This window comes from Solea senegalensis, linkage group LG4 (assembly GCF_019176455.1).
Source record: "Solea senegalensis isolate Sse05_10M linkage group LG4, IFAPA_SoseM_1, whole genome shotgun sequence".
Classification (NCBI taxonomy): domain Eukaryota; kingdom Metazoa; phylum Chordata; class Actinopteri; order Pleuronectiformes; family Soleidae; genus Solea; species Solea senegalensis.
The window spans coordinates 5,966,066-5,992,358 of NC_058024.1; the positions used below are offsets into that span (position 1 = coordinate 5,966,066).

General features: G+C 39.8%; 2 protein-coding genes across 2 annotated transcripts; both read left to right on the forward strand.

Annotated features, from left to right (window-relative positions):
* Positions 1-301: 301 nt before the first annotated feature.
* psma5 (proteasome 20S subunit alpha 5) lies at positions 302-4,674 on the forward strand. Its single transcript, XM_044023047.1, has 10 exons — positions 302-386; positions 682-732; positions 1,116-1,182; positions 1,617-1,743; positions 2,271-2,338; positions 2,425-2,532; positions 3,226-3,284; positions 3,389-3,491; positions 3,639-3,725; positions 3,953-4,674. The coding sequence occupies exons 2-10, from the start codon at positions 704-706 to the stop codon at positions 4,028-4,030; spliced, it is 726 nt and encodes a 241-aa protein (XP_043878982.1). The 5' UTR covers positions 302-386; positions 682-703; the 3' UTR covers positions 4,031-4,674.
* A 1,452-nt stretch (positions 4,675-6,126) lies between these two features.
* On the forward strand, positions 6,127-26,000 carry LOC122768697 (sortilin-like). The gene is made up of 20 exons (XM_044024881.1): positions 6,127-6,445; positions 12,872-12,934; positions 13,033-13,106; positions 13,409-13,511; positions 13,603-13,764; positions 13,866-13,939; positions 15,359-15,408; positions 15,493-15,620; positions 16,769-16,913; positions 17,445-17,600; positions 17,829-17,941; positions 19,483-19,585; positions 19,689-19,857; positions 19,963-20,141; positions 20,244-20,433; positions 21,037-21,153; positions 21,336-21,444; positions 23,213-23,325; positions 23,425-23,551; positions 23,644-26,000. The coding sequence occupies exons 1-20, from the start codon at positions 6,203-6,205 to the stop codon at positions 23,656-23,658; spliced, it is 2,433 nt and encodes an 810-aa protein (XP_043880816.1). The 5' UTR covers positions 6,127-6,202; the 3' UTR covers positions 23,659-26,000.
* The last annotated feature ends 293 nt before the right edge of the window (positions 26,001-26,293 follow it).

Here is a 26,293-nt window from a genome sequence, read left to right on the forward strand (position 1 = left end):
AATATTTTACAGTGTTTAGATTGTTTGTATTTTTTTTATTATTTAGTTTTAATTAAATATACTTTTAAACGACATACATTATTTGTATATTAATATGTCACAGACCAGTGAGGTACATTCCATATCTCATATATCATAACGTTATTTTTCTTTCACATTTGAGACCCCGTACCTTCACATCGTGAATACATTAAGCTAATGTATTTTTTTCTATAAAACATTTTTCCATATTTCCTACAATGCTTGGAGAACGTTCGCGTAATCAAAGATTGTTTTGGCCCGCGGAACCTTTTCTTGCGAGTTGTTGGCATCCGGCGCGGATAGGTGTGACACACTTGACATTTCCCCCGAAACAAGCGAACTCATTCAAGGGTCTGTAGCTGAAGGTAATTCAGTCTAACAAGTATAATTACTTTGAATGACATAGCAGACTTGTCCTTTTACATCATGTGAACAGTATACATGATGGTGGGGGAATTAAAGTGGGACTCAAATTTGCCGGTTTTGTGCTTTTGTTTTAGCTCAGTGTATGTTAGCTAGCACGCCTGCTCGGCATCGCAGCTAGCCCTAGCTAGCTAATCACCCGGTCCAACGGCGCACTTACAATTAAGTGCGTCTCTGTTGTATAAACTGATTTAATCGTCTCAGTGTCTTAACACACTTCACCTTCTCTGCTTGCAGGTGCCGCTTCAAACGGTAAAAGATGTTTTTGACAAGATCGGAATATGACAGGTTTGTGCAACTCAATTTGCTTTGTCATTTATCGAACGCTTCTCATTAGCCATGAGTAAACTTGTATTAACAGGGTTTATAATGTATTATACTAAAATAAATGTGTATGTGCTTTTTCTTTGTTGTAATTTTGCATTGTTATTTGCTCATAGTCGGCCAACAAAACCTCCGTTTTTAACAAGTTTAGTTTCACTTTCGGTATTGTTGTATTTTATCTCACGATAAACGCTTAACAGGAAGAAAATCAACATAAACAGGACAAACACAAAATATTTGTTTTGGATGTAAATGTAAATATTATATATCTACACATTTCTACAAATTGTCGGTGTGTTTTCCAGTGTTGAACCATCACTGTTTTATAATCCACATCTGTTTTGCAGAGGTGTGAACACATTCTCTCCAGAAGGACGGTTGTTCCAGGTTGAATATGCCATTGAGGCTATTAAAGTGAGTAGTGAGCCTTGATAAGAATACCATGGAAAAAATTTTATTGTTTTTTTTCCCCAGTCTGATGATGCGTCACAGTTTCAACACTGTTGCTGCTCCAATTAGATTTCTAATGGTCCCTTGCATCATTCTTAACACTCACATAATGACATAGCGGAATCCTCACTGCCCACTTATTTGAATAAATGTTCACCACATGCCATGTAGAAATTTTGCACCTGACGGACTCAATTATTTCTTTGATGTAACAAAGCTTTTTGGCAATAAATATTATACTGGTGAAAGCCTGTAAATGGTACCATCTTTGTAAGGAAGTTTATATATGCAGACTAATATACACACTTGTCCTTTTATGTGATACTGTGTACTGAACTTTGAAAACAAGGGACTCATCTGAAGCTCGTCATACGCTGATTCTGATTCTGCTCTTCCAGTTGGGCTCAACAGCAATCGGCATACAAACATCAGAAGGAGTGTGTCTGGCTGTGGAGAAGAGGATCACCTCTCCCCTGATGGAGCCCAACAGCATTGAGAAGATCGTTGAGATCGACACTCACATCGGTAAGTGGAAATACATCTGTACACAGTGTGTAGAGATACATTAATTACTTAACTGTCAATGTTACAATCAGTTCAGTAATCAGACAGGTATCCTTAAATTTCAAAAACAAAAAAGGGATGAGCTTTCACACTCAGCTGTGTTTGTATACGTTAGTTGTTTTTTGTTTTTTTGTTTTTATTTTGTATTTAGTCAATAAACTGGTTTACTTATTTAATTCAAGTTCAGTGTCACCACATTTATTGCTTCACCCTGAATACAAAAGTGCAAACTGTAGTAATGTATTTTTTGTGATTTTAAAAAAAAACAAAAAAAACAGGAGTGGCACCTGTTTGGTGTAAATAACAACTATAATTAATACAATTTAAAGTGTTACATTTGTATCAATAACAGTTGAACAACAGCTACTCAGAGTTGATGGGTGGGTGTGAGGTAAATCATATTCAGCCTCATAAAGACTTGTGCCGGCCCTGAATGGCTACATCGTCTCAAGCTCATACAGTCTCTTAATTTTCTTCTCTCTGTGAAGGTTGTGCCATGAGTGGCTTGATAGCTGATGCCAAGACTCTAATCGACAAAGCAAGAGTGGAAACACAGGTACTGATGCTGAGCACCCTTTCATCTAACCAGTCACTGAGTTTGTGTTTAACCTGACGTTAACCAGTACACATTTGAATCCTCAGAACCACTGGTTCACTTACAATGAGACGATGACAGTGGAGAGTGTGACTCAGGCTGTGTCCAACATGGCGCTGCAGTTTGGAGAGGAGGACGCTGATCCTGGTGCCATGGTTAGTCACTCAGCTGATTCCTCATTCGAACCTAAAGCCAATGGAACATTGTATGATGAAGACATTTTGTATCAACATCTGCTGTGACATGAGTATTTAAAAATATTCTGTTAATTCCACTACAGCAGAGATGATATGACCTCTGTAGTTGGGCACATGGAAAAGTTTGACCCTGTTGGATCAGCGGCAGCAGCCATGTGGCTCTGATGTTTATCTGCTGTCTCCCACTGTTTTCTGCTTGTGCAACTCACAGCAGAGTTGGGTAGAAAGTGAGATGTCCCACTCTGTATAAAAAATTATGTTCAGGTCCACAGTGTAAAAAGCTGCATGATGACGTAACCGACAATTATCGACAATTCAGTTAGTCTGTGACTAATTTAATGATAGATTACCATTAATATATAGATACCGATAATATCACGATTCTGTGATAATTATTATATTGCAAGACAATCCTATAGCAATACATCACGATGTCTGTCTAACTGAAGAAAACAGAATGTCACTGAAAAGTTATAAAAGTACCACCCCTAACTTAAACTAATCGTTGCAGCCTTTTATATCAGGAAAAAGTACAATACCCTGCATCCCTAGATGTTTTAATCGCATGCATACTGTTTTATGTTGTTTGACTAAACTCACCCCTAAATCTTCTCTCTCTCTGCTGCTTCCTTTTGTTTTTCTTCTTTATAGAGTCGACCATTTGGTGTAGCACTTCTGTTTGGGGGAGTTGATGAAAAAGGACCTCAGCTGTATGTAAAGTTTTTTTTTTTTACATTAGATATTCAAAACTTAAATCAGCAGCACATTTAACTTGAAAGTCGGACCATGACGAATCTTACATTTTTAATTACAGTTACCACATGGACCCATCAGGAACCTTTGTGCAGTGTGATGCCCGTGCTATTGGCTCAGCGTCTGAGGGAGCACAGAGTTCTCTGCAAGAAGTTTACCACAAGGTATTTACATTCAGCAGGAATCTCAGCTGAGCTGTTTTGCCTATCTGCCAGTTGTTAAGGAAAATTTGTACAATTGTGTAAGACATTAAGTCACCAAAGATGTGTATTTTTTCATTGTGCCCCCCTCTCCCTGCTTAACTTTGACAGTCCATGACATTAAAAGATGCCATCAAGTCGTCTCTCACCATCCTGAAGCAGGTGATGGAGGAGAAGCTCAACGCCACCAATATTGAGGTTTGTTCTTCCACTTTCAACCAAACTTTTTGTTATTAATGTTGTAGACTTTGGGAACATTTCATTTGTTAATGAAGCAGTACAATTTCCAGTGTTTAATTTAAGAAATTTTACACTTGGCATCTGCCAAATGACAATAAAACTAATTTCAAAATAAAAGGTTGTGAATAATTGTTGAGTTGAATCCGCAGTTTTAACACATCCTTTTTTTTGTATCTTTTCTGTAGCTGGCAACAGTAGAGCCTGGGAAGACTTTCCACATGTATTCCAAAGAGGAGCTGGAAGATGTAATCAAGGATATCTAAAAAAATTAAAAGACTTAAGTCTTGGTTTGAGTTCTGGACAGGAGACGAGGAAACTACACATGGGCTGAATGTCACAATTGCAACATTCTCCTCTTTGCTGCAGAGCTTTTCTACATTGCATACAAGGCGTGTCTTTGTAATTTTCTTCTCTGTCACAATTTGTGCAGCCCTGTACAGATATCTGACCAATTCTTACAGCCTGGTGGCACAAAAAAATGTCTGGGTGGGGGAAGAGGGTGGGGCTATTTTTTGTTACTAATCAGTAAAGCAATTAAACTTGTATTCAGAAGGTGGCTTTTGTGGTTTTTGATTATTTCTTGGTTTTCAGGTGTTAGTCAGAGGCAGGGCTGGCCAGTATATCGATATTATATCTATATCGTGACTTGGGACAAGATATCGTATCATGATATGTATTCTTGGTTTTAATACAGATCATTAACAGTAGATATTTTTATTTTAGTGTATTTCACTATACGTCAAGAAGCATAAACGTCTCCAAAAGAAAAAAAACAGTCCAGGGAAATGACTTGTGTGCAGCTTTATATCTCCATATATTACTTATAAGCCATATCACCCATCCTACAGCAACTGCCATGTTCAAAGGTTGTCTTAACTTGAGCTCAAATTAAAGTCACTGAACCATGGCTGTTTTTGATGTGATATTTTCAACAAAATTGTGGAAAAAGAAAATTTGGCAAATTAAAATATACACAATATTATATATTATACAACCATGTTTAGTCCTATTTTAATACAGAATTGTTGCAAGTCCCAACATCTTATTTTGCAATTACAGTTTCTCCTTTTTGTTTCAGGATCGTTCCTACCAGAAATCATGCTTGCACATCTATACAATTGCAAAAAAACTTTGTGAACATTGGGCGTCCATACCCAGTGATATTCATATTATGATACCAAAATTAATAATATATTTCATTGGCAGAAACCAATACTATCAAATGTATCCTTGTCTTTATCCCTCCACACTTAGCTCTGGTTTTCTTCAGTGTTCTAATAATGCATATTCATAATAATGCATTTTCATAAATGAAGTACATACACACATTGTGACTTGATTCATGAGTTAATGACTTCATCTTGGTCCTATCCAAAGTAACATTTGTTGAAGCACTGGTACAAATGTCAGGAATAAATACTTTCAGGAACAACAACAGTGCAAGAAAAACTAATGCCTTCTTATAGTTATTTAAGAGACTAAGTATTAAGTACATAGACCTTTTTGGAAAGATACAGAAAAAATACTTTCAATGAACAACTGTAATAAAAGAAAAATCCATTTAAGAGTATATTGTTTTGCGCATACAGAAAGAAAATACTTTCAAGGGACACAATCAAATGTATGCCTTATATTAAGTTACATACAACCAATAAACTGACCTATCAAGAGCAGCTGTTACATCAGTTGCCACACATTTTGAGGCAACTGTCTTGAATATTTTATACAGAAATAAAAACAACTTCTATTGATACCAAAAAGTAGCCCGAGAATTAACTTGACATTGTCTCCCCTTAACTCTGTAGGTAACCTGTTCACATGCAGCCATTCTTTTAAACAACACCGGTTGAATGGTTTATTTTTAAATATTTGTGTGTACTCTGTGTTGCTTTTCTTCTATGTATGGTATGTTTTGCATTTGTCTGTCAGACAGTCTGAACGGTCCCTTTGAACTGCGGCCATTTTGACATGTTTCAGCGGGAAAAGCTCAGTTGTCCCTGGAGTGAAGAAGGTAAATGGAACATTAATTTGATCATTTACACCTGTGATTTTCCTACTGTGACCTGTCAAATGGCTGCTGGTTTAGTATTAGTTTACTAGATGATAGTTTATCATAACTGTAAAATAGATGTGAGTAGTGAACTCATATTTACTTCGACATAATCTCTGAGGTGAAGAGTTCGGCGTGCTTTGCGTGGTCTTTCCACTAGGGGGCAGTTTAACACGAGAAACCATTTCGGCGTGAGAGAAGGATTCCTGCTGACCAATGAGACAGTGAGTTATTCTGGTTCGGACCAATCAGGTGCCACGGTGGATGGGCCGTGATTGAAGATGCATTTGTGGGTCAGGGTAGGAGGGGGAGGGCAGGTGGAGCCAACTTTTGGAGCCAGACGAGTTTAGGTCCCAGTCTAAAGTTGGACTCTCCGCTTATTAACATGATCTCCGTGTCATGCATGTTCGCGCTCGGCTTGTTGTCGTCTGCTGCGCCGGGCAGTGGTCTTCCAGAGGCGGGGAGCTTGTCAGAGCTGAGGAGGCTGCAGAGGGATTTTGGCAGGGATGTGGAGCCACATAGTTCAGAGAAGTCCGAGCGGTTTGAACGCAGCGCAGGACTGAATGAACAGACATGTAGAGCAGCTCTGCCTGGAGCAGAGTCAAACCTGCGGAACAACACCCACACTGTAAGTGACTCATTCTGTCCGTTTCTTAATTAATGAAGAGGTCAAGAAGTTTGACCATGTTTCTCCTGTTTGCTTAACCCCATCAATTTGTCTGTGGTTACTCTGCACATGCAGCTACTCTCACTGTCCACACTGAAATACTTTCATATACACAGTCAGCCCCTGACAATCAAATGCTTAGTTAGAGTTTGACAGCAGCCTGTCAGTCTGTGATGGATTAACTGATCTTGGGAACTGATTTGATAATTAATTATAAATGGGTTGTAGTACAATAAGTATATTTCTTCAACACAGACGCAGGTTTATGTAACTGCAGCCCAAACAAAGCACTATCCACAACCTTAACCATAACCAGTTAATGCCTTACCCCCATGATTCTCAAACAGTGGTGCGTGTACCACCAGTAGTACAGGAGCTTGTGGTACTTGGAGGAAAATCAGAAATACTGTTCTACTGTATGTACCAGGGTATGTGCTCAGAGTGGAGCTGAGGAATGTTGACCGAGTGTGTAGAAAATTAAAAATGAACAAATGAATGAGTCACCTTATCTCTCACTCCACCTCAGTCTAATTTTACTGTACCAGCACCTGAAGGAAGAGGAGGATGATGACCCTAAACCAAATCATAACCATTCGTTATGATAACCAGTCTTAACCCTCAAAAAGCTCCTTCTAAGTTGTGACTATCTCATTCATGGAATTTCATGGCAAATGTATGCCAAGTACAAACTGCCCAAGCCCTATGTAATGTCTTCAATTTGCTAATTTTGTCTGAACAACAGCACACAAATGTCTGTGTTTTAATTGACAGCAAAACATAGAAAAATGGAATCAAATCAGAACTAAGGTGATCAGTCCAAGTCTCATTCATTATGTCTTGTATGACCATTATAAACATTTCTTGAGTAATTGTTTGGTCCATAAAATAAAAAAATGTTGATCAGTGTTTCTCAAACCTGGAAAATAATGTCGTGTTTTGTCCACAAACCAAAACGTATTCCGTTTGGAGCAAAGAAACTCATCAAAATCAGTAATTTTCTATCAGAACCCTTGCAGCCCTAATTGTAGTACTGAAACAGAGCTGTTGTTTTTGGTAGCATATACTCCAAGTCATATGTATACAGCAGTCCCAATAGACTTTCTGAAGCTATTCTGTTGTTAACTTAATTTATTTTATGATAAAAAGTTCATCCTGTTGCTAAGTCTGTGTGCAGCTCACATGTAGACAGCCTGACCAGAACTCCCTGAGTGCAATAACAGACTTTGAGTTTATACTATGGGGGAAAGATAACAGTATCCACAACATAAGTCATGAGTGGAGACTCTCAAGGTCTCATCTTATCCTAAAAGCTCAGACAGGATGGGCTCCTCCTAACTGTAAAACACAAAACATTCTGAATCTAGAACATTCCAATATTCTTGGAAAGCCATATTATACACCACTGGTTAGTGGTGTTTGTATTTAATGGCAGATGCCATTTGTGATGTTGATTTACTCCATTGGATTTAATAATCCATAATTTTTCTCCCTCTCTGTCATGTCTACCAGGTTCTTCATGTCTTCTTTTTCTTCTTCTTCCCCTACTAGCAGTTCTACTACTACTACTACTATTGTTTCTTCTTCCACTGGCAGTACTACTACTTATTCTTTTACTACTACTACTATTGTAGTTGTACTTCATTTATTCTCCATTTTTTCCTGTTTTTTTTTTAAATTTAAACAGAATAGAGTATTATATATATATATATATATATATATATATATATATATATATATATATATATATATATATATATATATATTTGAAAACAAAATCAAAAGAAGCCAGAATTCTGAGATTTAAAATTTCAAGTAATATCTTTAGGTTATCTGCATGAAATTCCTTGCTATATTAACTAGGGGTGGATCAAGCTATCGATTTGGTGATCTATCATTGTTGTACTTGAGGTCTCCTTATGGCGGTGCTGTTCAAATGAATGACGGAAAGTTGGGTGGAAGTTACCTGGCCGAAGAAGAGGGAGTTTACAGCAGGATAGGGGCGGCGAAAGCTATCCACGTTCAATACATAGAAGCTCATTGGCATGCTCATAGAGAGAGCAGGCACCTCTTATTTTCTCCCTCACAAACACCGTTTCCATCGCCTTTTTTGAGGCCTTTCTAAACTGTATCTCACCCTCTGTGTGGTCTTAGATCTAAGTTAAATGCTATCAAGCAATCAGACAAGGTTGTGCTTCATGATCCATGAAGAACCAGCTCCACCTTTTAGCGTTATTTTAGGCTTCATATAAACATTATACGGGAAGCTTTTTGTCAAACAGCCAGGCTTTGCCTTGTTTTTCTCCTTCTTGTGTTTTAGTTTGAGGTTCATGTGTACACAAACTAACCTGCTGTTTCTTATTTTTTCCCCTATCCCATCCTCTATCCCCTGTTGCCAGAAAACACAGAGGAAAAAAACATTTTTTTGAGTAGGAGGGGGTGCAGTGGACCTGGGTTGCAGCCAGCTGTTGCTGCACCAAGCAAAGCAGCCTGGTTGATGTTCCACACAGTGAGTAAGAGAGCTGGGGAAAGTGAAGGTTTGTTGATGTACAGGGAAAGGCGGCCATTGAGATCATCAACTCAGTGAAAATAGAGGGGCACTTGTACATTAGAGGCAGATACGAATATTGTCACTGTGATTTTTTCCCCAGCACCCCTATTGGTAGCAGACAAGCTGGAGTATTTCAGAAACTGCTAATCTAATGGGATTTTCACACATAATTATCTCCACAGTTTTAATGGAATGGTCTAAAAAACACAAAATGTGTGCGGCAGAGGTCGGACCGCAATGGTTTGAGATGATAGATGGGCCACAGTTGCTAAAATAACAGATGAGCTTTAGCAGCAGAGGGTGCTGCTTCTGCTATTTTATTTGGTGTCCTCTGTTACTCATGAAGGGGCCTGTGAGTGTATGTGTTAAGGTTTTTCACTCTGGACCAAAGTGGTGTCCTCACAAAACTCAAAATCCAAATTGTTGATGGCAATTTTTTGTGTACATCAACTAGATGATTGAGTGACACATCCTTTTGGCTTAAATACGTCGTAGAATTAGTAGAATATTCTTCATATGGGTTGCTGAAGGCTTCCACTTCTCCTCTGTTATGGTTTTTACAAATGTTAATAGTCAAAGTGAATATCAGTGCAACGCAGGGAAAGTCCTTGCCCCCAGAATGATTGGTCTGCATGGTTTTCAAGTGTTGGATCAGAGCCTTGGTGTTTCACGTCTCCTTCTGAAGTTTTATGTGTGTAAACACGGCCGTAGCAGAAAGGTTAAAACCCCCGAGCACAGGAGAATAAGGAGCTCATTGTTTGTGATGGAGCTCCGAGAAAAGGCCTTCACTGTGCTACCACCTACTGTTACTATGTTATTATTGAGTCTGCGATAATGTATGCCAGCCTGTTTATGTACAGCTGCTTGTGTAGTACACACTTGTACAGCTTTGTTGTGCACGATTGAAAGTTGAACGCACTGATGCACCCACAGTGTAACAAGTTGTACAGCTAAAACATATTACAGAGACCTCTTCAGAGCAGACGTTAACCCTTGAAAGTAACTTGTGATACAGTTTGAGGTCGTTTGAAGCGTGAGATTGGCAGAGGAATCTCATCCACAGTATTGTATTTGCTCTGTTGTATCAGTGTCACGAAAAGGTAGCTTGGAGCGTCTCCCTAGTTATGTCTATGTCCTTATGATGCATGCGGAGATGTCCTGTGGTCTGCTACACATGCACAACATAGTTTACACGCCGTGGTCTTATTGTCGACAAACACTCACGGGGAATGCACACTTTTTTCACACCTGTTATTTCAGAGACGTGGGATGGTGATTGAGTACGGTCGATGTGTCCAAATCAGCAGTTGCTGTGGTTACTATTAGTTGGCAGCAGCTTCGGGTTAGCGGTAAGGTAACTATCCCACATCTGCAAGACATCACACTGGGGGCATAGTTAAATCCTCGATTCCACCTTTGCTTTCAAAGGTCCAGATCGTGACGTTGTTTCGATCAGTATTCATTTCACAATCAATATTGTGACATCCCTACAAGCAATGTACCTCATGTACCTCATAAAGGAACTTCACTTCACTTCTATAAGCTCCCCTTCACAAGCTTCAGCAGTTTTCACTTTGACTCTGTCAGCCGAGCGGCTCTATCGTGCATTTGTTGATCGATTGCTTACTGGGTTTTACTGCTGCTGAATTGTAGCCAGTAAACTCAGCATTTCTGCGGTCAGTGTTTCGGGGGAACAGATGTGGGATAAAACCATGCTGGTTAAATTATACACAGGTGCACAAGCAACTGGCAAAAGCAGCATTTCGCAAAAGCCTGAGTTGCAGTGACCTTCATGTCTGACGTCACGTCAACTGAAAAAGAGCATGTTATGGTCTTACTTTTTTTGTTGAACCCCTCTATTCTTATTTTTTACACGCATATTTCCAGTTTAAGGGCAACTTGCATCCCCCTCAATCGATTACCCACTGCCCACTGCTTAATTATAACGTTACAATGAAAACATCTGGCACAGCTGACAGCTAGGTGACAGAATATAGACTAGACTAGACTATAATACTAAATATATTTGCTTGCAGTTTTTTATAATAGTAATATAAGACAGTATTGCATTATTAAATTTATTACATTCAAACATTAAATTACATGTGTATAAGCTTGTTTGGTGTTTTAATTGCAGTTGTCCACTCTATTACTTACTTTTACTTAATTTATTTCTCTGTTTTTGAAATAACTAGCTTTCTTTTGCACCATTAATATGTATTTATTGTGAAGTATAAATCTGCAAATAAGGATTATATTCCATAATCGATTAATCTGTTGATTATTTTCTCGATTTAATTGAGTAATCGTTTGGGCCATAAAATGTCAGAAAACGTTAAAAAATGTTGATCAGTGTTTGTCAAACCTGGAAATTGATTGATATTTTTTATGTAATATATTTTTTATTGATATTTGCTGATAATATTGTGCATCCCTAGTGTGACCATTGAGAAGCATAGTGGGCAATAATGAAAATAGTACCCTGAACAGATTTGTGCCACTGATTTAATGATGTGAGAGAGGACACTTTTTTAAATCTCTTCATCAGTTGTGATAAACAAAGGAAGGAAGGAGATGCTATCAAACAGCGTCAGGTAATCAAAATATGAAACAAAGAATAGATCAATGTCACAAGGGGTGGAAATTGGTGTTTACACTTTTGGACCAGGCAGCGTTAGCCAATTTCCAGCAGGCAGGCCCAGCCAACTCTTTATAGAGGCTTTACAGTGCAGTGTGCAAACTCTCCAGGACAGGGCTTACCTTGTAAACATCCCAACCCCTCCAGCGAAAAAAGAAAGGGAGGAAAATTCTCTCTCGACTCCAAACAATGTGTGCTGTGGCTAAAATAAGCTGCACAAATGACCCAAGATTTGAATGTCACTCTTAAGTTAATAGACTGGGATGTTGTTTGCTGTATGTAAACAAGGTTGTTGTTTGTTTTTGTTTTTTTAATGAAATTGTATAAAATACATGGTTGTGTTTGAGACATCAGTGATGGTTCTGTGCCCTCAGCTTTGTCAGTTAATAAGGAATGTAGGTCACACATGCAGAGTGCATTTAAATGGCTGAGTTACTCTGGACAGTAGAGAAAATTCTTTCTCCCCTCTTGGCTGCCCTTCATGCTGCATGGGGAACGGCAGAAATGCACAGAAATGCTCTTGTTCTTCAGCTGATGCTCTTACATTTGACCAAATAATCCTCAGCCATTCTACAGGTTCATCCAGTACAACAGTGGTCAGCAACTGGATCCACCAGCATTCATGTTCGACCCGATAGATGAATCCAATTTGCTGATCTTCGCAAAAACGAAAGTCATGCAGAATTCTGGGCCTTTTTATTCTGAAAAAATATGTTTTAACAGTAAACTTTAAATTTTACATTTCTTAAACATCTCTTTAATTTGCCATTATTGTTCAATGTTGAATAGTTTAGATTAGAAGAAAGAAAGGGTCAGTAAAAAAAATTACTAATGAAGATTATGATTGTAAGACTATGTTGAAAATGCCATACTTGCCAACTGCTGATTTACACTATCAAACGATCCACCTTGAATGCTACATTGTCACAAGCTGTTATTCTGAATGAGAGGCCTCTGCAGAGAGCAAATGAAAAGCCTTAAAAAAATCAGCTTGTGATGCAGCATGAGGTCATGTCTGGTTTGTGAGACTACGACTTAAATAGGTCAGACATTTATCCCTTGAATGTTATTTTACACTTTGCCGACTAATTTACTCTCATTGACCACTTTATTAGGTACAGAAGTCACGAGTGGCGCCTGATGTGTCAGGCTTCATGTGTGGGCAAACTGTTTTTATTTCTGTCTTTTTCTCCCGTTTCAGTTCACCTTTACACTAAGTACTGTGAGTCCACTGTGGCTGGCCTGGGTGGGAGAAGGATCAGGGGTGAGCTTGTTCATATTTATGATCCTGAATGATAGTGAATAGATGAAAAAACACAAGTTTCAGTTATTGTGTAACACCTCCTCTCTCTCGTCTCCCAGGTCCTGCTGGTGCTCACGACATTTCAGGTGCCGTTGTTCATGATGCTCTTCGGTCAGTCTAATCTCTACAGGAGGTGAGGAATGCACGTTTGTTAAAGCGGAACTATAGCATGCAGGATATTTACCGGAGGTTAAAGCAATCCTTACCTTTCTGGCATTTTTACACTTTTCTTTTGTAATCTTAAATTGCTCATAATAAGGGCATGGCACATTAAAATGTAAAAGAAAACATTGTTGGACGAATGCGAAAGGGATCCATAGAGAAAAAGTGACTAGACTTGCAAAGTTCTGCTTCAATGGCACACCGATGGAGCAGGTAATAAATTGCCTCAATTATGTTCTAAATACCTCACTGTAATTTTGTCTCTCGTGTCAGTGAAGACTATGGGAAGACCTTCAAAGATGTTACTCACCTGATCAACCACACCTTCATCCACACTGAGTTTGGCATCGCCAGTAGTCCCGACGACTCTGGGAAGGTGAGGTGTTCCACGTGAACACTCTAAATCATAAGATGTTGAGAACGTGCTCAAGCTTCCTCTCTGAATCTTTTTGTGTGTCTGGTTTCAGGTGATCCTGGTCGGTGAAGTGTCAGAAATCGGGGGGTTCCGACTGTTTAGCTCACAGGACTTTGGCCTCACCTTTGTCCCAAACGACATGCCGTTCGAGCCCCTCTATCAGATGCAGTTCAACCCCAGAGACTCTAACATACTGCTGTCACTCAGCATCACGGTAGCAGCCTTAATCCTCTGTAAACTAAAACCTCTAGTGTCATTTGTCAGTTGTGGTAAAGTAAAGTTGCTGGGTGTCGTGACGATCCTTTTCCCCTGTAGTTGGACCTGTGGCTGTCTGAGGACTTTGGCGGCACTTGGAGGAAGATCCATGACAGTGTGTGTATGGTCAGATGGTGAGAAATGTGACTTTTTGTGTTAAATAGAAAATACAGCATACTTCGTTGTGTGATGAAATAGGATGTAGAAGATATACAACTTAATAGTGGTGTTGGTGGTGGTCTATATTTGAATCAATAGTTACACAAAGAAAAGCAGTCACTGAATAAGCAAACAGGGCACTTGTGACAGCTCTGTGGTCACTGAGAGTCTTTATCCACCTTATTCCTGGAGAACCTGAAGAGCGGAAGCAGCGGTAAACTATTTCTTTCCAGTGGCAAAACCCGGTCACGGCTGCGGCAGTAACATGGCTTTGGCACTGTGCTGTTCCTGCAATGTGTGATCATCTTACAGTTTGAAAATCACCCCAGTCGGTGGCTGTTTGACTGCCTTTAAATAAATAAGGTTGTGTTCCAATTCTTTTTTTTAACAAAACACGACTGATATTATTGCCTTGTAAATACATCTTGGATCTTTTCAGATTGTTGATACCTTCACCGTCTGTAGCGATGCAGTCAATTTTATTCTTTACATTTATTATTGTTTGGGAAATACAGACACTGTTACATCACATTTTTCTATTGTGATATGTAAATCAGTCTGGCAGTATTGAAATAACAGTAAAAGAGTCAATTTCACTATTTATATTTAACTCTTAATGTTATGTTAACACTAAATGAGTGTAATTTAACACAAATCCTCACTGTGTCTTGTCCTAATCAGAATTAGGATTGCAAAATTCTGGGAATTCGATTTGTAAAACCTTCCTAAAGGCCATAAAAAGTTCGGAATCTTTGGTGATGAAAGTAGCGCCCATAATTCAGCTATCATGGGCCATGGGAATAAGGTGGATATTGTAGATGAACTGTGCTCTTGTTGTTTATCCATTGTTGTTGTTGTTCTTCCACATGTCTTTCTCATTACAGTTGCCATTGATCTCCTGAGTCTGGTTTTATTTGAGTGCCCAGAGTTCACATGAGGTTGTAGTGAGTGTCAGCCTGCGGTCGTTAGCGCTGCACTGTGGGAACGTCGCGATAGCGCCGCATGACCACAGCCATCCTTTAATGCAGAGTGGAGTTGACTTCAGAGCAAGGGAGCTGAGGCTGCTGCTGTCAAAGTGGATCATGAGTCAGCAGTTGCATTCTTATTCAGCCCACAGTCCAGGAACCAGCAGAATCCTTGCAGTGTGAAAACCTTTCGCCCTATTTGGCAGCGAACAAAGCCAGAGAGGGCTTGGAGCGCAGCCTGGGGGTCGATGTGAGCCTCGCTAGTCCAGCACTTAGAAGAAACCACAACTCTAATATGTGATCGCTACAAATTCCAAACGTACCTTTGAACCCAGACAAATTTCAGCTGTAAAAAAAAGTTTTAAGTTTAGTTAAGTTTCATGTTACCCTCCATTTTTCCCCTTCACTGTGTCTTTCTCTCACATACAGGGATTTGAACAACAGCATCTACTTCACAGCAAACTATAACGGATCGTGCAGTAAGTGAGGACACACTGTTCACCCACAGTGTTCATGCAAGTGTGTAGAAAATTCTGTTAACACACCTACTTTCTTTCCATCAGACGATAAAGGAATGCTAGAGTTGAGGAAGACGACAGACTATGGCCAAACATTCCAGACCATTGCAACAAGAGTTTACTCCTTTGTACTTGGCGGGAAATTTGTTATTGCTTCCATCATGTCTGGCAAGGTATGGCTGCGTCTTCACCTCTAGTGTTTTCAGAGAGAAGAATATGGACAAATGTGTGGATACATGTATGTACGTGTGTTGCTTTATGAGCTTAGATGCCAACACAACATATTTAGCCAGGAAGTAACATTGTTGTGACACTGCAGATTGCACCTCTCTTTGCACTCCTTCCGCTCCCTCAAGGAGCAGAGCTTTCAGCCGCTCTGCTTCCTGAGGGAGCGGAAGGAGGTGGCGATGTGGAGAAGGTCGGAGAGATACGGAGTGGCGAGGTTGTGTATGGCCTTGAAGGCATGGTAGGAGGATTTTAAATTGAATTCTGAGATTGACCGGGAGACATGGGAGTCTTTGTAGGATGGGGGTCATGTGGTGGGTTGAAGGGGTTCTGGTGATGATGCGGGGCAGCTGAATTCTGGACCAGTTGAATTTTATGGAGGGATTTGTGAAGGAGACCAGCGAGGAGAGACTTACAGCCGTCAATGCGGGAGGTGACGAGGCCGTGAGCAAGGATTGAAGTAGTATGGGGGGTAAGCGAAAGGCAGATTAATTTCGCAAAAATGGAAATATGCAGACCGGGTTATTGATGTGGGATTGTGTTATGGAGGATGACATCCAGACTCTTAAACTGAGGGAAGGGGGGAACGAAGGAGCTGTCAATGGTGAGTGGGAAAACTGTCAACTTTAGATAATGTGGATATAGCACCTGTAGCGTGTTGTCTGTGGTTGCTAACAATGGCTGGCCTGTGATACGTTTGCATTTCCGACGTCACTCCCACTTCCAGATTCTGATGTACATGGAACACAGCATTATTCTAAGGCAAACACATTTTATTTCAAAGCAGTTATACCCAGACTGCACACTGGATATTTGAATGTTTGTTTATCCAAATGAGAAGAATTGTTCCCTTCAAGTTGTTGATGGCTCTATTTGTAGTTGGCGTTCACGTATAGCCCTATCTGACATTTCTGCATTAGTTGAGAGCTAATGAACCACATCTTCAAATTTCCTGACTTGTTAACAAATTTTTGTCTGTCCCTGAAACCTCAATATGGAATTGAATAGAAAAGAATGTTTCATTTTTACATCCAACTTATAAAAGAGCAGTTTTTACAACATCATCTAAACTGTTTTTGTTTAATTTGTTCTTCAGGGCACAGAGCGTATGATCCACGTGTCAGTGGACGGAGGGGAGGTGTGGAACATGGCTCAGATTCCCATGATCAACCATGAGCAGTTTTACTCCGTCCTAGAAGCCAATCAGGACATGATCTTCATACATGTGGACGACCCTGGAGGTCAGAACAAGCAGTGATCCTCAGATTTAAGATTGACGTGGAGAATGACGACCGTGTTGGTAGTTAACGGTGATGCTGAGCTTGTTTTTATTTAAGGATGCACGATATTATCGGTACAGCATCAGTATCAGCAGATATTGGCTTTAAGATGGAAAATTGCTACCTTACTACCTCCTTCACTTCCTGGCGCCCTCTACAACTTTTATTTTTTAAACGTTTATTTATTTTGCTCAATGAAGAAAATGTATATCTGCATCTGCTGTGAAAGGAGTAGCCAAAATATAATGTTAATTTCACTACAGAAGACAAGAAATGTCTATATAAAATGTCTATATGTATATATATATATACATATATATATCAGTATCGGTTATTGGCCCAAGCGCTCCAATATATCAGATACTGGCAAAATTGTGCACACCTATTTTGTATTGATTAATGACAGTAACAAAGCCACAAAAGCAACAGAACTCTGTGAGGATATGTAAAATACCAACTTAATGTGTGTGTGTTGTGTACTATGTGGCCCAGACTCTGGCTTTGGAACCATCTATGTGTCGGACGACAGAGGGACTGTGTTCTCAAAGTCTTTGGAGCGAAATGTCTACACAACCACGGGAAGTGACACGGACTTCACCGCCATTAAGTCGCTCAGGGGCGTCTACATGACCACAATACTCACAGAGGGTGGGTCAACACGCACGTACCACATGAACAAAGCGCTTATGAGGGAAAATTTACTATCAAGGTTTTAACACTTGCTGAAGATATAGTTTATCACAGAAGATATCTTATGGTAATGTTTTAAACTATTTTTTGCATTGAAATACTTTGTTTCAGTACTTTTGTCAGTTTTGCAGTTTAATTTAGGAAACTGCTGAGAGATCAGTCTAGAAACTTGTGATTTTGCTGCAGAGGGTACAATGGAGACAGTAATCACCTTTGACCAAGGAGCAAGGTGGCAGGCTCTGCGTCCACCAAAGAACAGCCACTGTGACACGGACACTTCTACCAACAGGCCACACAAAGTAAGAAAACTGCTTTATGTATATTTACAGTGGCTCATGTTGTGTTTTTTATCACTAAATTGTATTTTGTATTTAAATGTATGTCAGTCGGTTTGTGACCGGTTTGAAAGTAAGAGAATCAAGGGTGAGATGGTTTGGTAATGTTTGGTCTCATGCGGAGGAGGGATAGTGATTATATTCACCAAAGGATTTTTTAAGATGGAGCCGCAGGGCAGGAGGAAAGAGAGGGACATGAGGACAGTTGGTGTAACAGATGAGGACACAAGGGATAGGACAAGATGGAGGCAGATGATCCGATGTGGTGATCCCTGAAGGGGAGATGTGTTTATAACTTAACTGGAGTCCAACTGTGACCAATTAGAATGTTTAAAATACTGTAGTTTAGAAAGGCAAACACTTGTCTACAATTCATGTCTGACAGAAAAACAAAGCCATGAAATCCAAGGAATTCTTTGTAGACCCCCGGGATGAAACTGTGGTGAGACATAGATCAGAGAAAACCAATGAAACCATTTCTTAAGCTTTGAAGGAGCCTCAGTGATCAGGGACTGGAAGAGTCACTCAAGCAGAGATTAAACCGTGTTTCCATCAACTGAAAGAGTTGGTTTGGAACAGTACGGTATGTATTTCTTTGCATTTCTATTATCAATAGTACCAAATCTTTAGCACCCTTCCTGGGGAAAGGGTTTCGCATCGCGCTACGTATCTTGCTGACGGCACAGCCCCCACCCCGCCATGAAGGAGCAGTCAGGGAGAAGCCACTGAAAGACAGGCAGAAATGCAGACTTTGAGTTTGACAAAAACAGAACCTTTAAACATCTCAAAAGATAAATGTGGGGGAGGCTATAAGGAGAATCCTCAGTGACAGAGACAGAGAGAATGGTTATAACTGAGGGAATCATATAACCAGACTGCTGTTTCAACTGTCAGCACAACTACTGCATGATGTGAACCATACAGCCAAGTCAAAGCTAGTGTTTCACTTTCCTCGAGTGGCCAAGCCAAATAAGCCTTAACTTAAAGACGGTACATACACTTTCCATAAAGTCTACCAAAACGGAGATAAACTGTTTAAATCCAGATGTGCAGAGCTGAAGATGACTTACACGTGAAGATAGAAAACAGTAATGTCTGCCAGTCTGCCAAAGGGTCTTTTAGAAATGACTTTGATAAATGACGTCACATTTTAATATTGGATTGCTTGGAACCTTGCCAGAGAAGATACCAAGTAAAGCACCAGGTACCAGGTACTAACCCTAATGGAAAAGCAAAAAAACTAATGGAATTGAGCCGACTAGTACTAGAACTGTATAATAGAAAATCACCAATAGTCAACACCCCGGCTACTAAGACGTGGTGTGAGACATAGGGCCCCATAAAGCCTTGGGCCTGCCCTGACAGTATTCCATGTAAAACAGGCTTTCAGTTACATATTCAAAGAGCAGATGCAGCTGTAATTCATCAGCATTTGACAGCAGGATGCTCTGCAGGGAGGAAGTGACTTGGTACTAAAATGACTTTTGATTGCCGTGTCATTACAGTGCAGACTTCACATCCATGCCTCCTACAGCACCACCCTGAAGATGAACATCCCCGACCTGCCTCACTCACAGCCCAACGCTGTGGGCCTTATTCTGGCTCATGGTATAAAACACACACACACCTACCGCAGCATCACTTGGTTTTAAATCAGTTTTCTTCAGAGTAAAATGTGCCACAACACCAACTCTCCCTCCCTTTTCCTTAGGCAGTGTCGGAGACGCAGAGTCAGCTCTGTCCCCGAATGTGTACGTGTCTGATGATGGTGGCTACTCCTGGCTGTTGGCCCTTAAAGGCCCTCATCACTATGAAATTCTAGATTCTGGGGGTCTGCTATTGGCCGTGGAGCACACCAACTCACCTGTTAACCAGATAAAGTGAGGATAACTCGTCAGCATAGACTATTTCTTATTTGGTTTGTCCCATGATTTGCTCTTCTTTTGCTTCATGGTCTCTCTCGTTTGCACCCCTGCACTCCTCAGGTTTTCAACAGACGAAGGGCAGTGCTGGCACACGTACAACTTCACCAGCGACCCAATCTACTTCGGCGCAATGGTCAGTGAGCCCGGCTCTCGCGCCATGAACGTCAGCCTGTGGGGCTACAGGAACCGAAAGAAAGTTGTGATCACCATAGACTTCAGAAACCTCTTCAGCAGAGACTGTGAGTGTGGGGGAGACGATGCGTGATGTACAGCTGCTGTTTCAGCCATTATATAATCTTTACACTTGGCATGTGTGCGTGTACATGTGTACATGTGTGCAGGCACTGAAGGAGACTATGTGGAGTGGCTGGCTCACTCCGTAGACCCAAGTGGATCGGATGACGGCTGCGTGCTGGGCTATAAAGAAAGCTTCCTGCGCCTGAGGAAAGACTCTGTCTGTTGGAATGGGAGAGACTATGCCGTCACGAAGAAGCTGTGGCCGTGTCCATGTACAGTGGATGATTATCACTGGTGCATCCTTGCTCCTTCCATGTCGAATTTTACTTTAGTTTAGCTTTTAAACAATCAGAAATGTTTTTAATTGTTTCAGCTCTTTATCAGATTGCTCCTTTAAAGGTCCTTTATGTAACATTAAAGGTTTATTTGTGTAGTTGCTATAGTAGCCTGAACAGATGTGTTTTGCTTTGTAAGAGGAAGCTTACATGGGAAATGGTCTGTATGGAAATAATACTTTTTTTAGTCTTAATGACCACTAAAAGCTGCTTTACACTACAGCTTTGACATTCACCCATTCACACACACACACATCAGCATGTAGCACTAGCGGAGCTGATGATCGAACCCACAACCCTCCTTTGAAAGACGACTCGCTCTATCACTGAGCTACCGTCATCCCACAAAGTCAACAAAGTGACTGGGCAAATAATATACATGTTCATGTATATTCATCCAGATGCCTTGTGGTGTCAGTCAGATTTGCTCTGCATAGGAAGAGTCTGTCATACTTAATTAAACTATTTAATTTCTTTATTTAATTTCGTATCCTGCCGTAATTGGCTGGTTATTATTTGAGGCAAAAAACAGACAACATATTGACATCGCTTTCTCCGACAGTGACTTTGGATATTACCGACCAGAAAACAGCTCGGAGTGTGTGGAGCAGGAGGAGATGGTGGGCCGGCCGCTGGAGTTCTGTTTGAACGGGACCACAGAACAGCTGCAGACCAGTGGGTGAGGATGTCTGACTGTGTTTATTTTATTTTTTTGCTCTAATGTTTCCAGCGCTCACTCACGTTGTCTTCTTTTGAAGGAAAATACTCATGTGCTCATCTCTGCAGCTCTTCTGTTCCCACGTCTCTTGTTGAATGCTGTCTCACCTCTTGTGGCCGCTTGTCTCTGTCCGTCCATTTAAGGTATCGGAAAATTCCAGGTGATCAGTGTGAGGGAGGTTTTCAGCCAGACAGGAAAGAGACTGACCTGAGGAGGATGTGCACCAGCAACCTGCTTCATCCATATTCTCTGGTCAGTTCTTCTCACGCTCAGATACTTTGACCTTTGCTCTGGTCAATGCTGAAGATGTCACCACGGGTCATTTAAGTTACTTGTATATCAGGACAATTAAGACTATAATTTGCTTAACAGGTCGTTTAAATCTCTTGGTTGCATTTGCTTTTATCATGACACACGCTCAGCCAAGCAAAAATAAATAAATTAAAACTAAATACACAGCAGAATTTTGACCTTCTGAGGGAATTTCACTTTGCATTTTTAAATTCAAAGTGTGCTTTAAAACAAGTGGATGGACAGGTTTACAACCGGAACCCTGTCACAAGTATTTGAGACTGAAGTCAGACAAAATGAACCAACTGTAGACATTATCTTTATCTTATTATTATCTTTACATTACCTTCCATGGTTTTGTGCCAACATTTTCTATGTGCAGGTCCTGATGGTGGTGATACAGAGTTACAGAGTTCAGCAGGATTATCTTTTTAAAAGTCATTGGCCGCTATATTGTGCTGCCACATTTCTTCATGTCTGCAACGGCCTGAATGAACAAACTGTAGTTTCCTGTCATGCAAACTACAGTTTGTCCATTCAGGGAAAGGGACTTACCAATTAAAGTAACATCTTACCGTTACATAGAAGTTTGTTTTCATACAGAATGACAAATAGTTACACATTTATGATGCAAATTGAATCTATAAACATCAAAAAACAGCCATCTAAGTGGCAATGTAAGCGTGTCCGATCTATATTGGATGTTTTAATAGCTAACATTACCTTAAAAAAGTCCTGATTATTATGAATGACTAGTAATCTCTCAAGTATGTTTGTTTCTAAATTGAACGTTACCAACGTGACACTGTTCAGGACAAATTTCCCTTAGGGACAATAAAGTTTATCTTGAATATTGATCACCCAATTGAATGGTCTATTCAAGATACAACTGGAGCTTAACTTAACTGTGTGTTGTCTGTATTTTGGTTTTTAATGCTTTTCTAGACCACTCAATGCTGCTTTACACTACAGTTTTTGCCATTCACCCATTCATACAGCAAATCTATATGCCGCATATTTTCTATCTCATATCTTTTGTTCCCATTCGCACACTGCCGGCAAAAGTTTCATCATTGGTCCAGTAGATCGCTCTGGGGCGGCAGCTGCAACAGACGCCAATGGCTGCAGTGTAATCTTACAGGACAACAGCACCGCTCTGAGTTATCTCTGAGTTAAGTGCTTGTTTTCGCCATTAAATGGCTCAGATTGTTATTGTAAGAGTCTGGCAACATTATCATGGGCGTAGGTTTGGTTACAAGACTGGTGGGGATTGGGACACTGTGCCGCAGTGTTGTCAGCACAGCATTTTCTCTCCTGTGTGACTCGCAACTACGTTTCTGCTCGGCTGTGATGCGTTCACTGATGCTCGTAAAGTAGCCTTGCTCGCCCTCTTCTCACACCATTCGGTGGGGACATGACCACATCAATATTTGGAGAAAGCCAGTTTGTTCCTACTTATATTAGCAACATGTATGGAGAGTGAGCGAGCAGATTTTACAAGCATCACTGGTAACTCAGCCCCCTGTTGCCGGTTCAAAAAATACCAGGATTCCACTTTAAGTGTTTAAGGAATTGTTGAAATCGCTCTACCACTAAGCCACCGTCGCCTGACTATTTGTTACACACTGGACCTTTTAATAAAAACCACCTCATGATCATGTGTTGAGCACATTTTATGTTTGAAAAGAATGTCAGCGATGTTGCTGTTGCTCTGTCTCTTTGTGAACAGACGGAGACCAGTTCACCCAACGCCGCAGTCATCGTGATGGTGGTCATAGTGGTGCTCATGATGAGTGCAGTCACGGGTGTTTGGCTGGTGAAGAAACATGTCTGCGGAGGACGGTCAGTGAACGACCACACTAATTTTTAAGTCATTGTTTTTGACGTCTCGTCTCTGTCGCCATGTTTGTGACGGTGTGGCCTCTCTCGCGTTCTCACCAGGTTCCTCGTGCACCGGTACTCGGTAATGAGGGAACACGTGGAAGCTGACAAGATAGAAGGAGTTGATGATGTTGACACTCAATACATGGAGACAGGGAAAGCACAATACAATGAAGATTCAGATCAGGTATCTGATGCGCTCTTCAATGTTGCACCGTGATGATGAAGATATTGTGATTATCTGTGCATAATAAGTGCATTATTTGTGTTTCCTCATAGGACCTCTTAGAATAAGGCTCCCAAGACTTAATTTAACGCAGCCTTACACGATGCCTGGGCGTTGCTGTTGCTCTGATTAACATCTGCTTCTCACTTCTCTCGAACGCACCCCCCCACCACCACTACTGGCTCTGCAGTAGTTTGGCAACATCTCACATTGCTTCGTTGTTCAAGTTGAGACTCCCACAAAAAAAAAGAGGAAAAAGAAAGCGATAGTTCTGGGAGGGGGGGAGAAACTCAGCGCAGAACAGAAGCTTCTGGTTCCCTGAAGAGCCTTTGTTGTCGCTGTCACAAAGGGTTGTGTAAAGGCTGTTGAGTCTGAATATGTGCTCTGTGTGTTTCCTTTCATACTGAACCGAGAAGCGACGGCCTCTCATTCCATGATGCACTGCATGAGTGTAATACAGAGGCTAGTGTGGGCTTATAGACAACATTTTATCACGAAGAGTAAGAAAGGGAACACAAATATGACATATTTTGTCAGTGTGTTTTTCAGCTTTTTACTCCATAAATGTAATTTTGTAAGATATACAGCCTTGTTGTGCATGGCAGGTTTGTTTTAACAGTTTTCTTTTTCTCAGTTTCACTCATGAACTCACTATTATCGAGTTATGTTTCAGGAACTACTTGTTTAGAAATTGATATAGAAACTGTCCACATATATTGTACGCCGTTTATTCAAGTTTTTACAGGTGAGCGGATTTTTATTAGAATCCCCAAAATGCGATACAATCAAAACACTAAAACCAATTGGAACAGTAATACATTTTTTTTTACTTTAACTATTTGATTAGGTTAATCAATAACAGGCTAAGAATAACACATTTTAATAATGTAATTAGGGTTTATCCGTTGTTTATCATTTTATTGTTGAAATTAACAAATTAAGAGAAAATAAGTGAGAAAAAACAACATGAGCTTAACATTATAACACAATATTCCATCATGATATTGCAATAATGATATTTCACAGAATATCAAAGTAAAAGTGCTTGTTTGGATATAGAGTGTTGTATATTTTACATATTTTATCAGAGAGAGCAAATGATGTGATGCCTGGGAAATGCAAATTCCAAGATCTCTGGCTCACCAAAGACAATGACCAAGATCCCACAGACAATCACTAGGTCAGATGCAGTGTGCTGAAAATCAATCTAAAGAATGGATGCCATAGGTCCTGGAAAGTCATTGAAAAGTCCTTGAATTTGATGTCAACCAAGGTGTGGGAACCCTGAAACCTTTCAAAACACTCAAACCAATGACAGACAATAAATGGATGGTTAATTTTTACTTTAACTATTTAAATAGGTATTTAGAATAGCATTTAAATTGTTTTATTACAGTTTATCATTTTAATTGTTGGAGTAGGTATTTTAAACAGTCATTTGTTACTAGTTATTACTCTGGGTTTCATGGCGAGTGAAAGTCATGGCATAAATGTTAAAAGAGCCTGAATTTGTTTTTCTTTTTTATAGACGTGTAACTTGTTTTTATATACAGTTAAGCTCAACACAGCCAATATCTTCTGCTCCCCGGTATGTTGTGTGAAAATGAATGACTTGAATTTCTGCCAAAGCACTTTTATTGTTAACTGTTTGAGATGAAGTGAAACCTAACCTTATTTTATATTATATAATGTATGATGTTAACACGAATGCTCGCCACTTGAACTGTCTGATCTCTTTGCTTAAGTAGGGGCATCCAATAATGCCACTGTTTTATTTGGTGTGATTGTGCACATTATTATTGAGTGCAGACATTGTTATTATGGAAATAGCGTTGCTGGTCTGTCTTCAATTTATAATATAACATAAGAAAAACAGTAAAATACCAGTCAGTTAAATATATATTAACACTAATATTTTCCAGTGTTTATTGTATTTTTTTATTATTTTGGCGCATTTAAAATAAGCCGTTTTACAGACGTTACAAAATGTCAGTTAAGTGTGTTTGGTTTAGATGAATTGCTGACAGTTGTACTTTTATTTTCTGACACATTGCAGGGCTTATGGCTGATGCTTAACAATAAATATCCCAGTGAATAAGCTATTATAAACCTAATATAGAGATAGATATTGTGACGGATGAAAGAAAGTTCATATGCTTGATGCTTCTTTACATTCCTAACTATTTACTGGAGTCCCTGATTTATTTTGCACTGTATCTACAGATCTGTGAAAAAGTTGCATCTGCTCCTCCTCGAACATCTCGTTGTTTTATCCTATTTTTCATTCCATCCTTTTTTTATCTTCACTGTTTGCCAGAATAGCAGAGATGAATGTCTCTGAATCAAACTATTCTGTATGAAGAACTAATACTGTGTTTGCATTTATTGAATGAAATTACTTTTTACAACACTCCAGCTGTGTTTGGGTTTTTTGCTCTATTCAAAAATAATAATACACAAACTGCAATCCTGCTTTCTCATTTTTTACCTTAGTTTGTGATTGCATTTATATAGACAGTACATAATATATACATACAGTATATAGTCCCAGTGGTTTGTGTGTACGCATAATTGATTTGTCTATATCCTCTGGAGGTTGCTGAAGCAATTTATTTTAATTGCATTATTTCAGAGCCCCTTGAAATCATCTCAAGGAAATGTATTCATAAAACTTCAGTATCTTGATATAGACAGGAATTGTGG

Coding starts and splice junctions, on each gene's coding strand:
- psma5 (XM_044023047.1), top strand. CDS start 704: ATGTTTTTGACAAGATCGGAATATGACAG. Junction 2,339..2,424: donor AAGCAAGAGTGGAAACACAG/GTACTGATGCTG, acceptor TTGAATCCTCAG/AACCACTGGTTCACTTACAA. Junction 3,726..3,952: donor TCAACGCCACCAATATTGAG/GTTTGTTCTTCC, acceptor TCTTTTCTGTAG/CTGGCAACAGTAGAGCCTGG.
- LOC122768697 (XM_044024881.1), top strand. CDS start 6,203: ATGATCTCCGTGTCATGCATGTTCGCGCTCGGCTTGTTGTCGTCTGCT. Junction 13,512..13,602: donor GTCCCGACGACTCTGGGAAG/GTGAGGTGTTCC, acceptor GTCTGGTTTCAG/GTGATCCTGGTCGGTGAAGT. Junction 15,409..15,492: donor AAACTATAACGGATCGTGCA/GTAAGTGAGGAC, acceptor TCTTTCCATCAG/ACGATAAAGGAATGCTAGAG.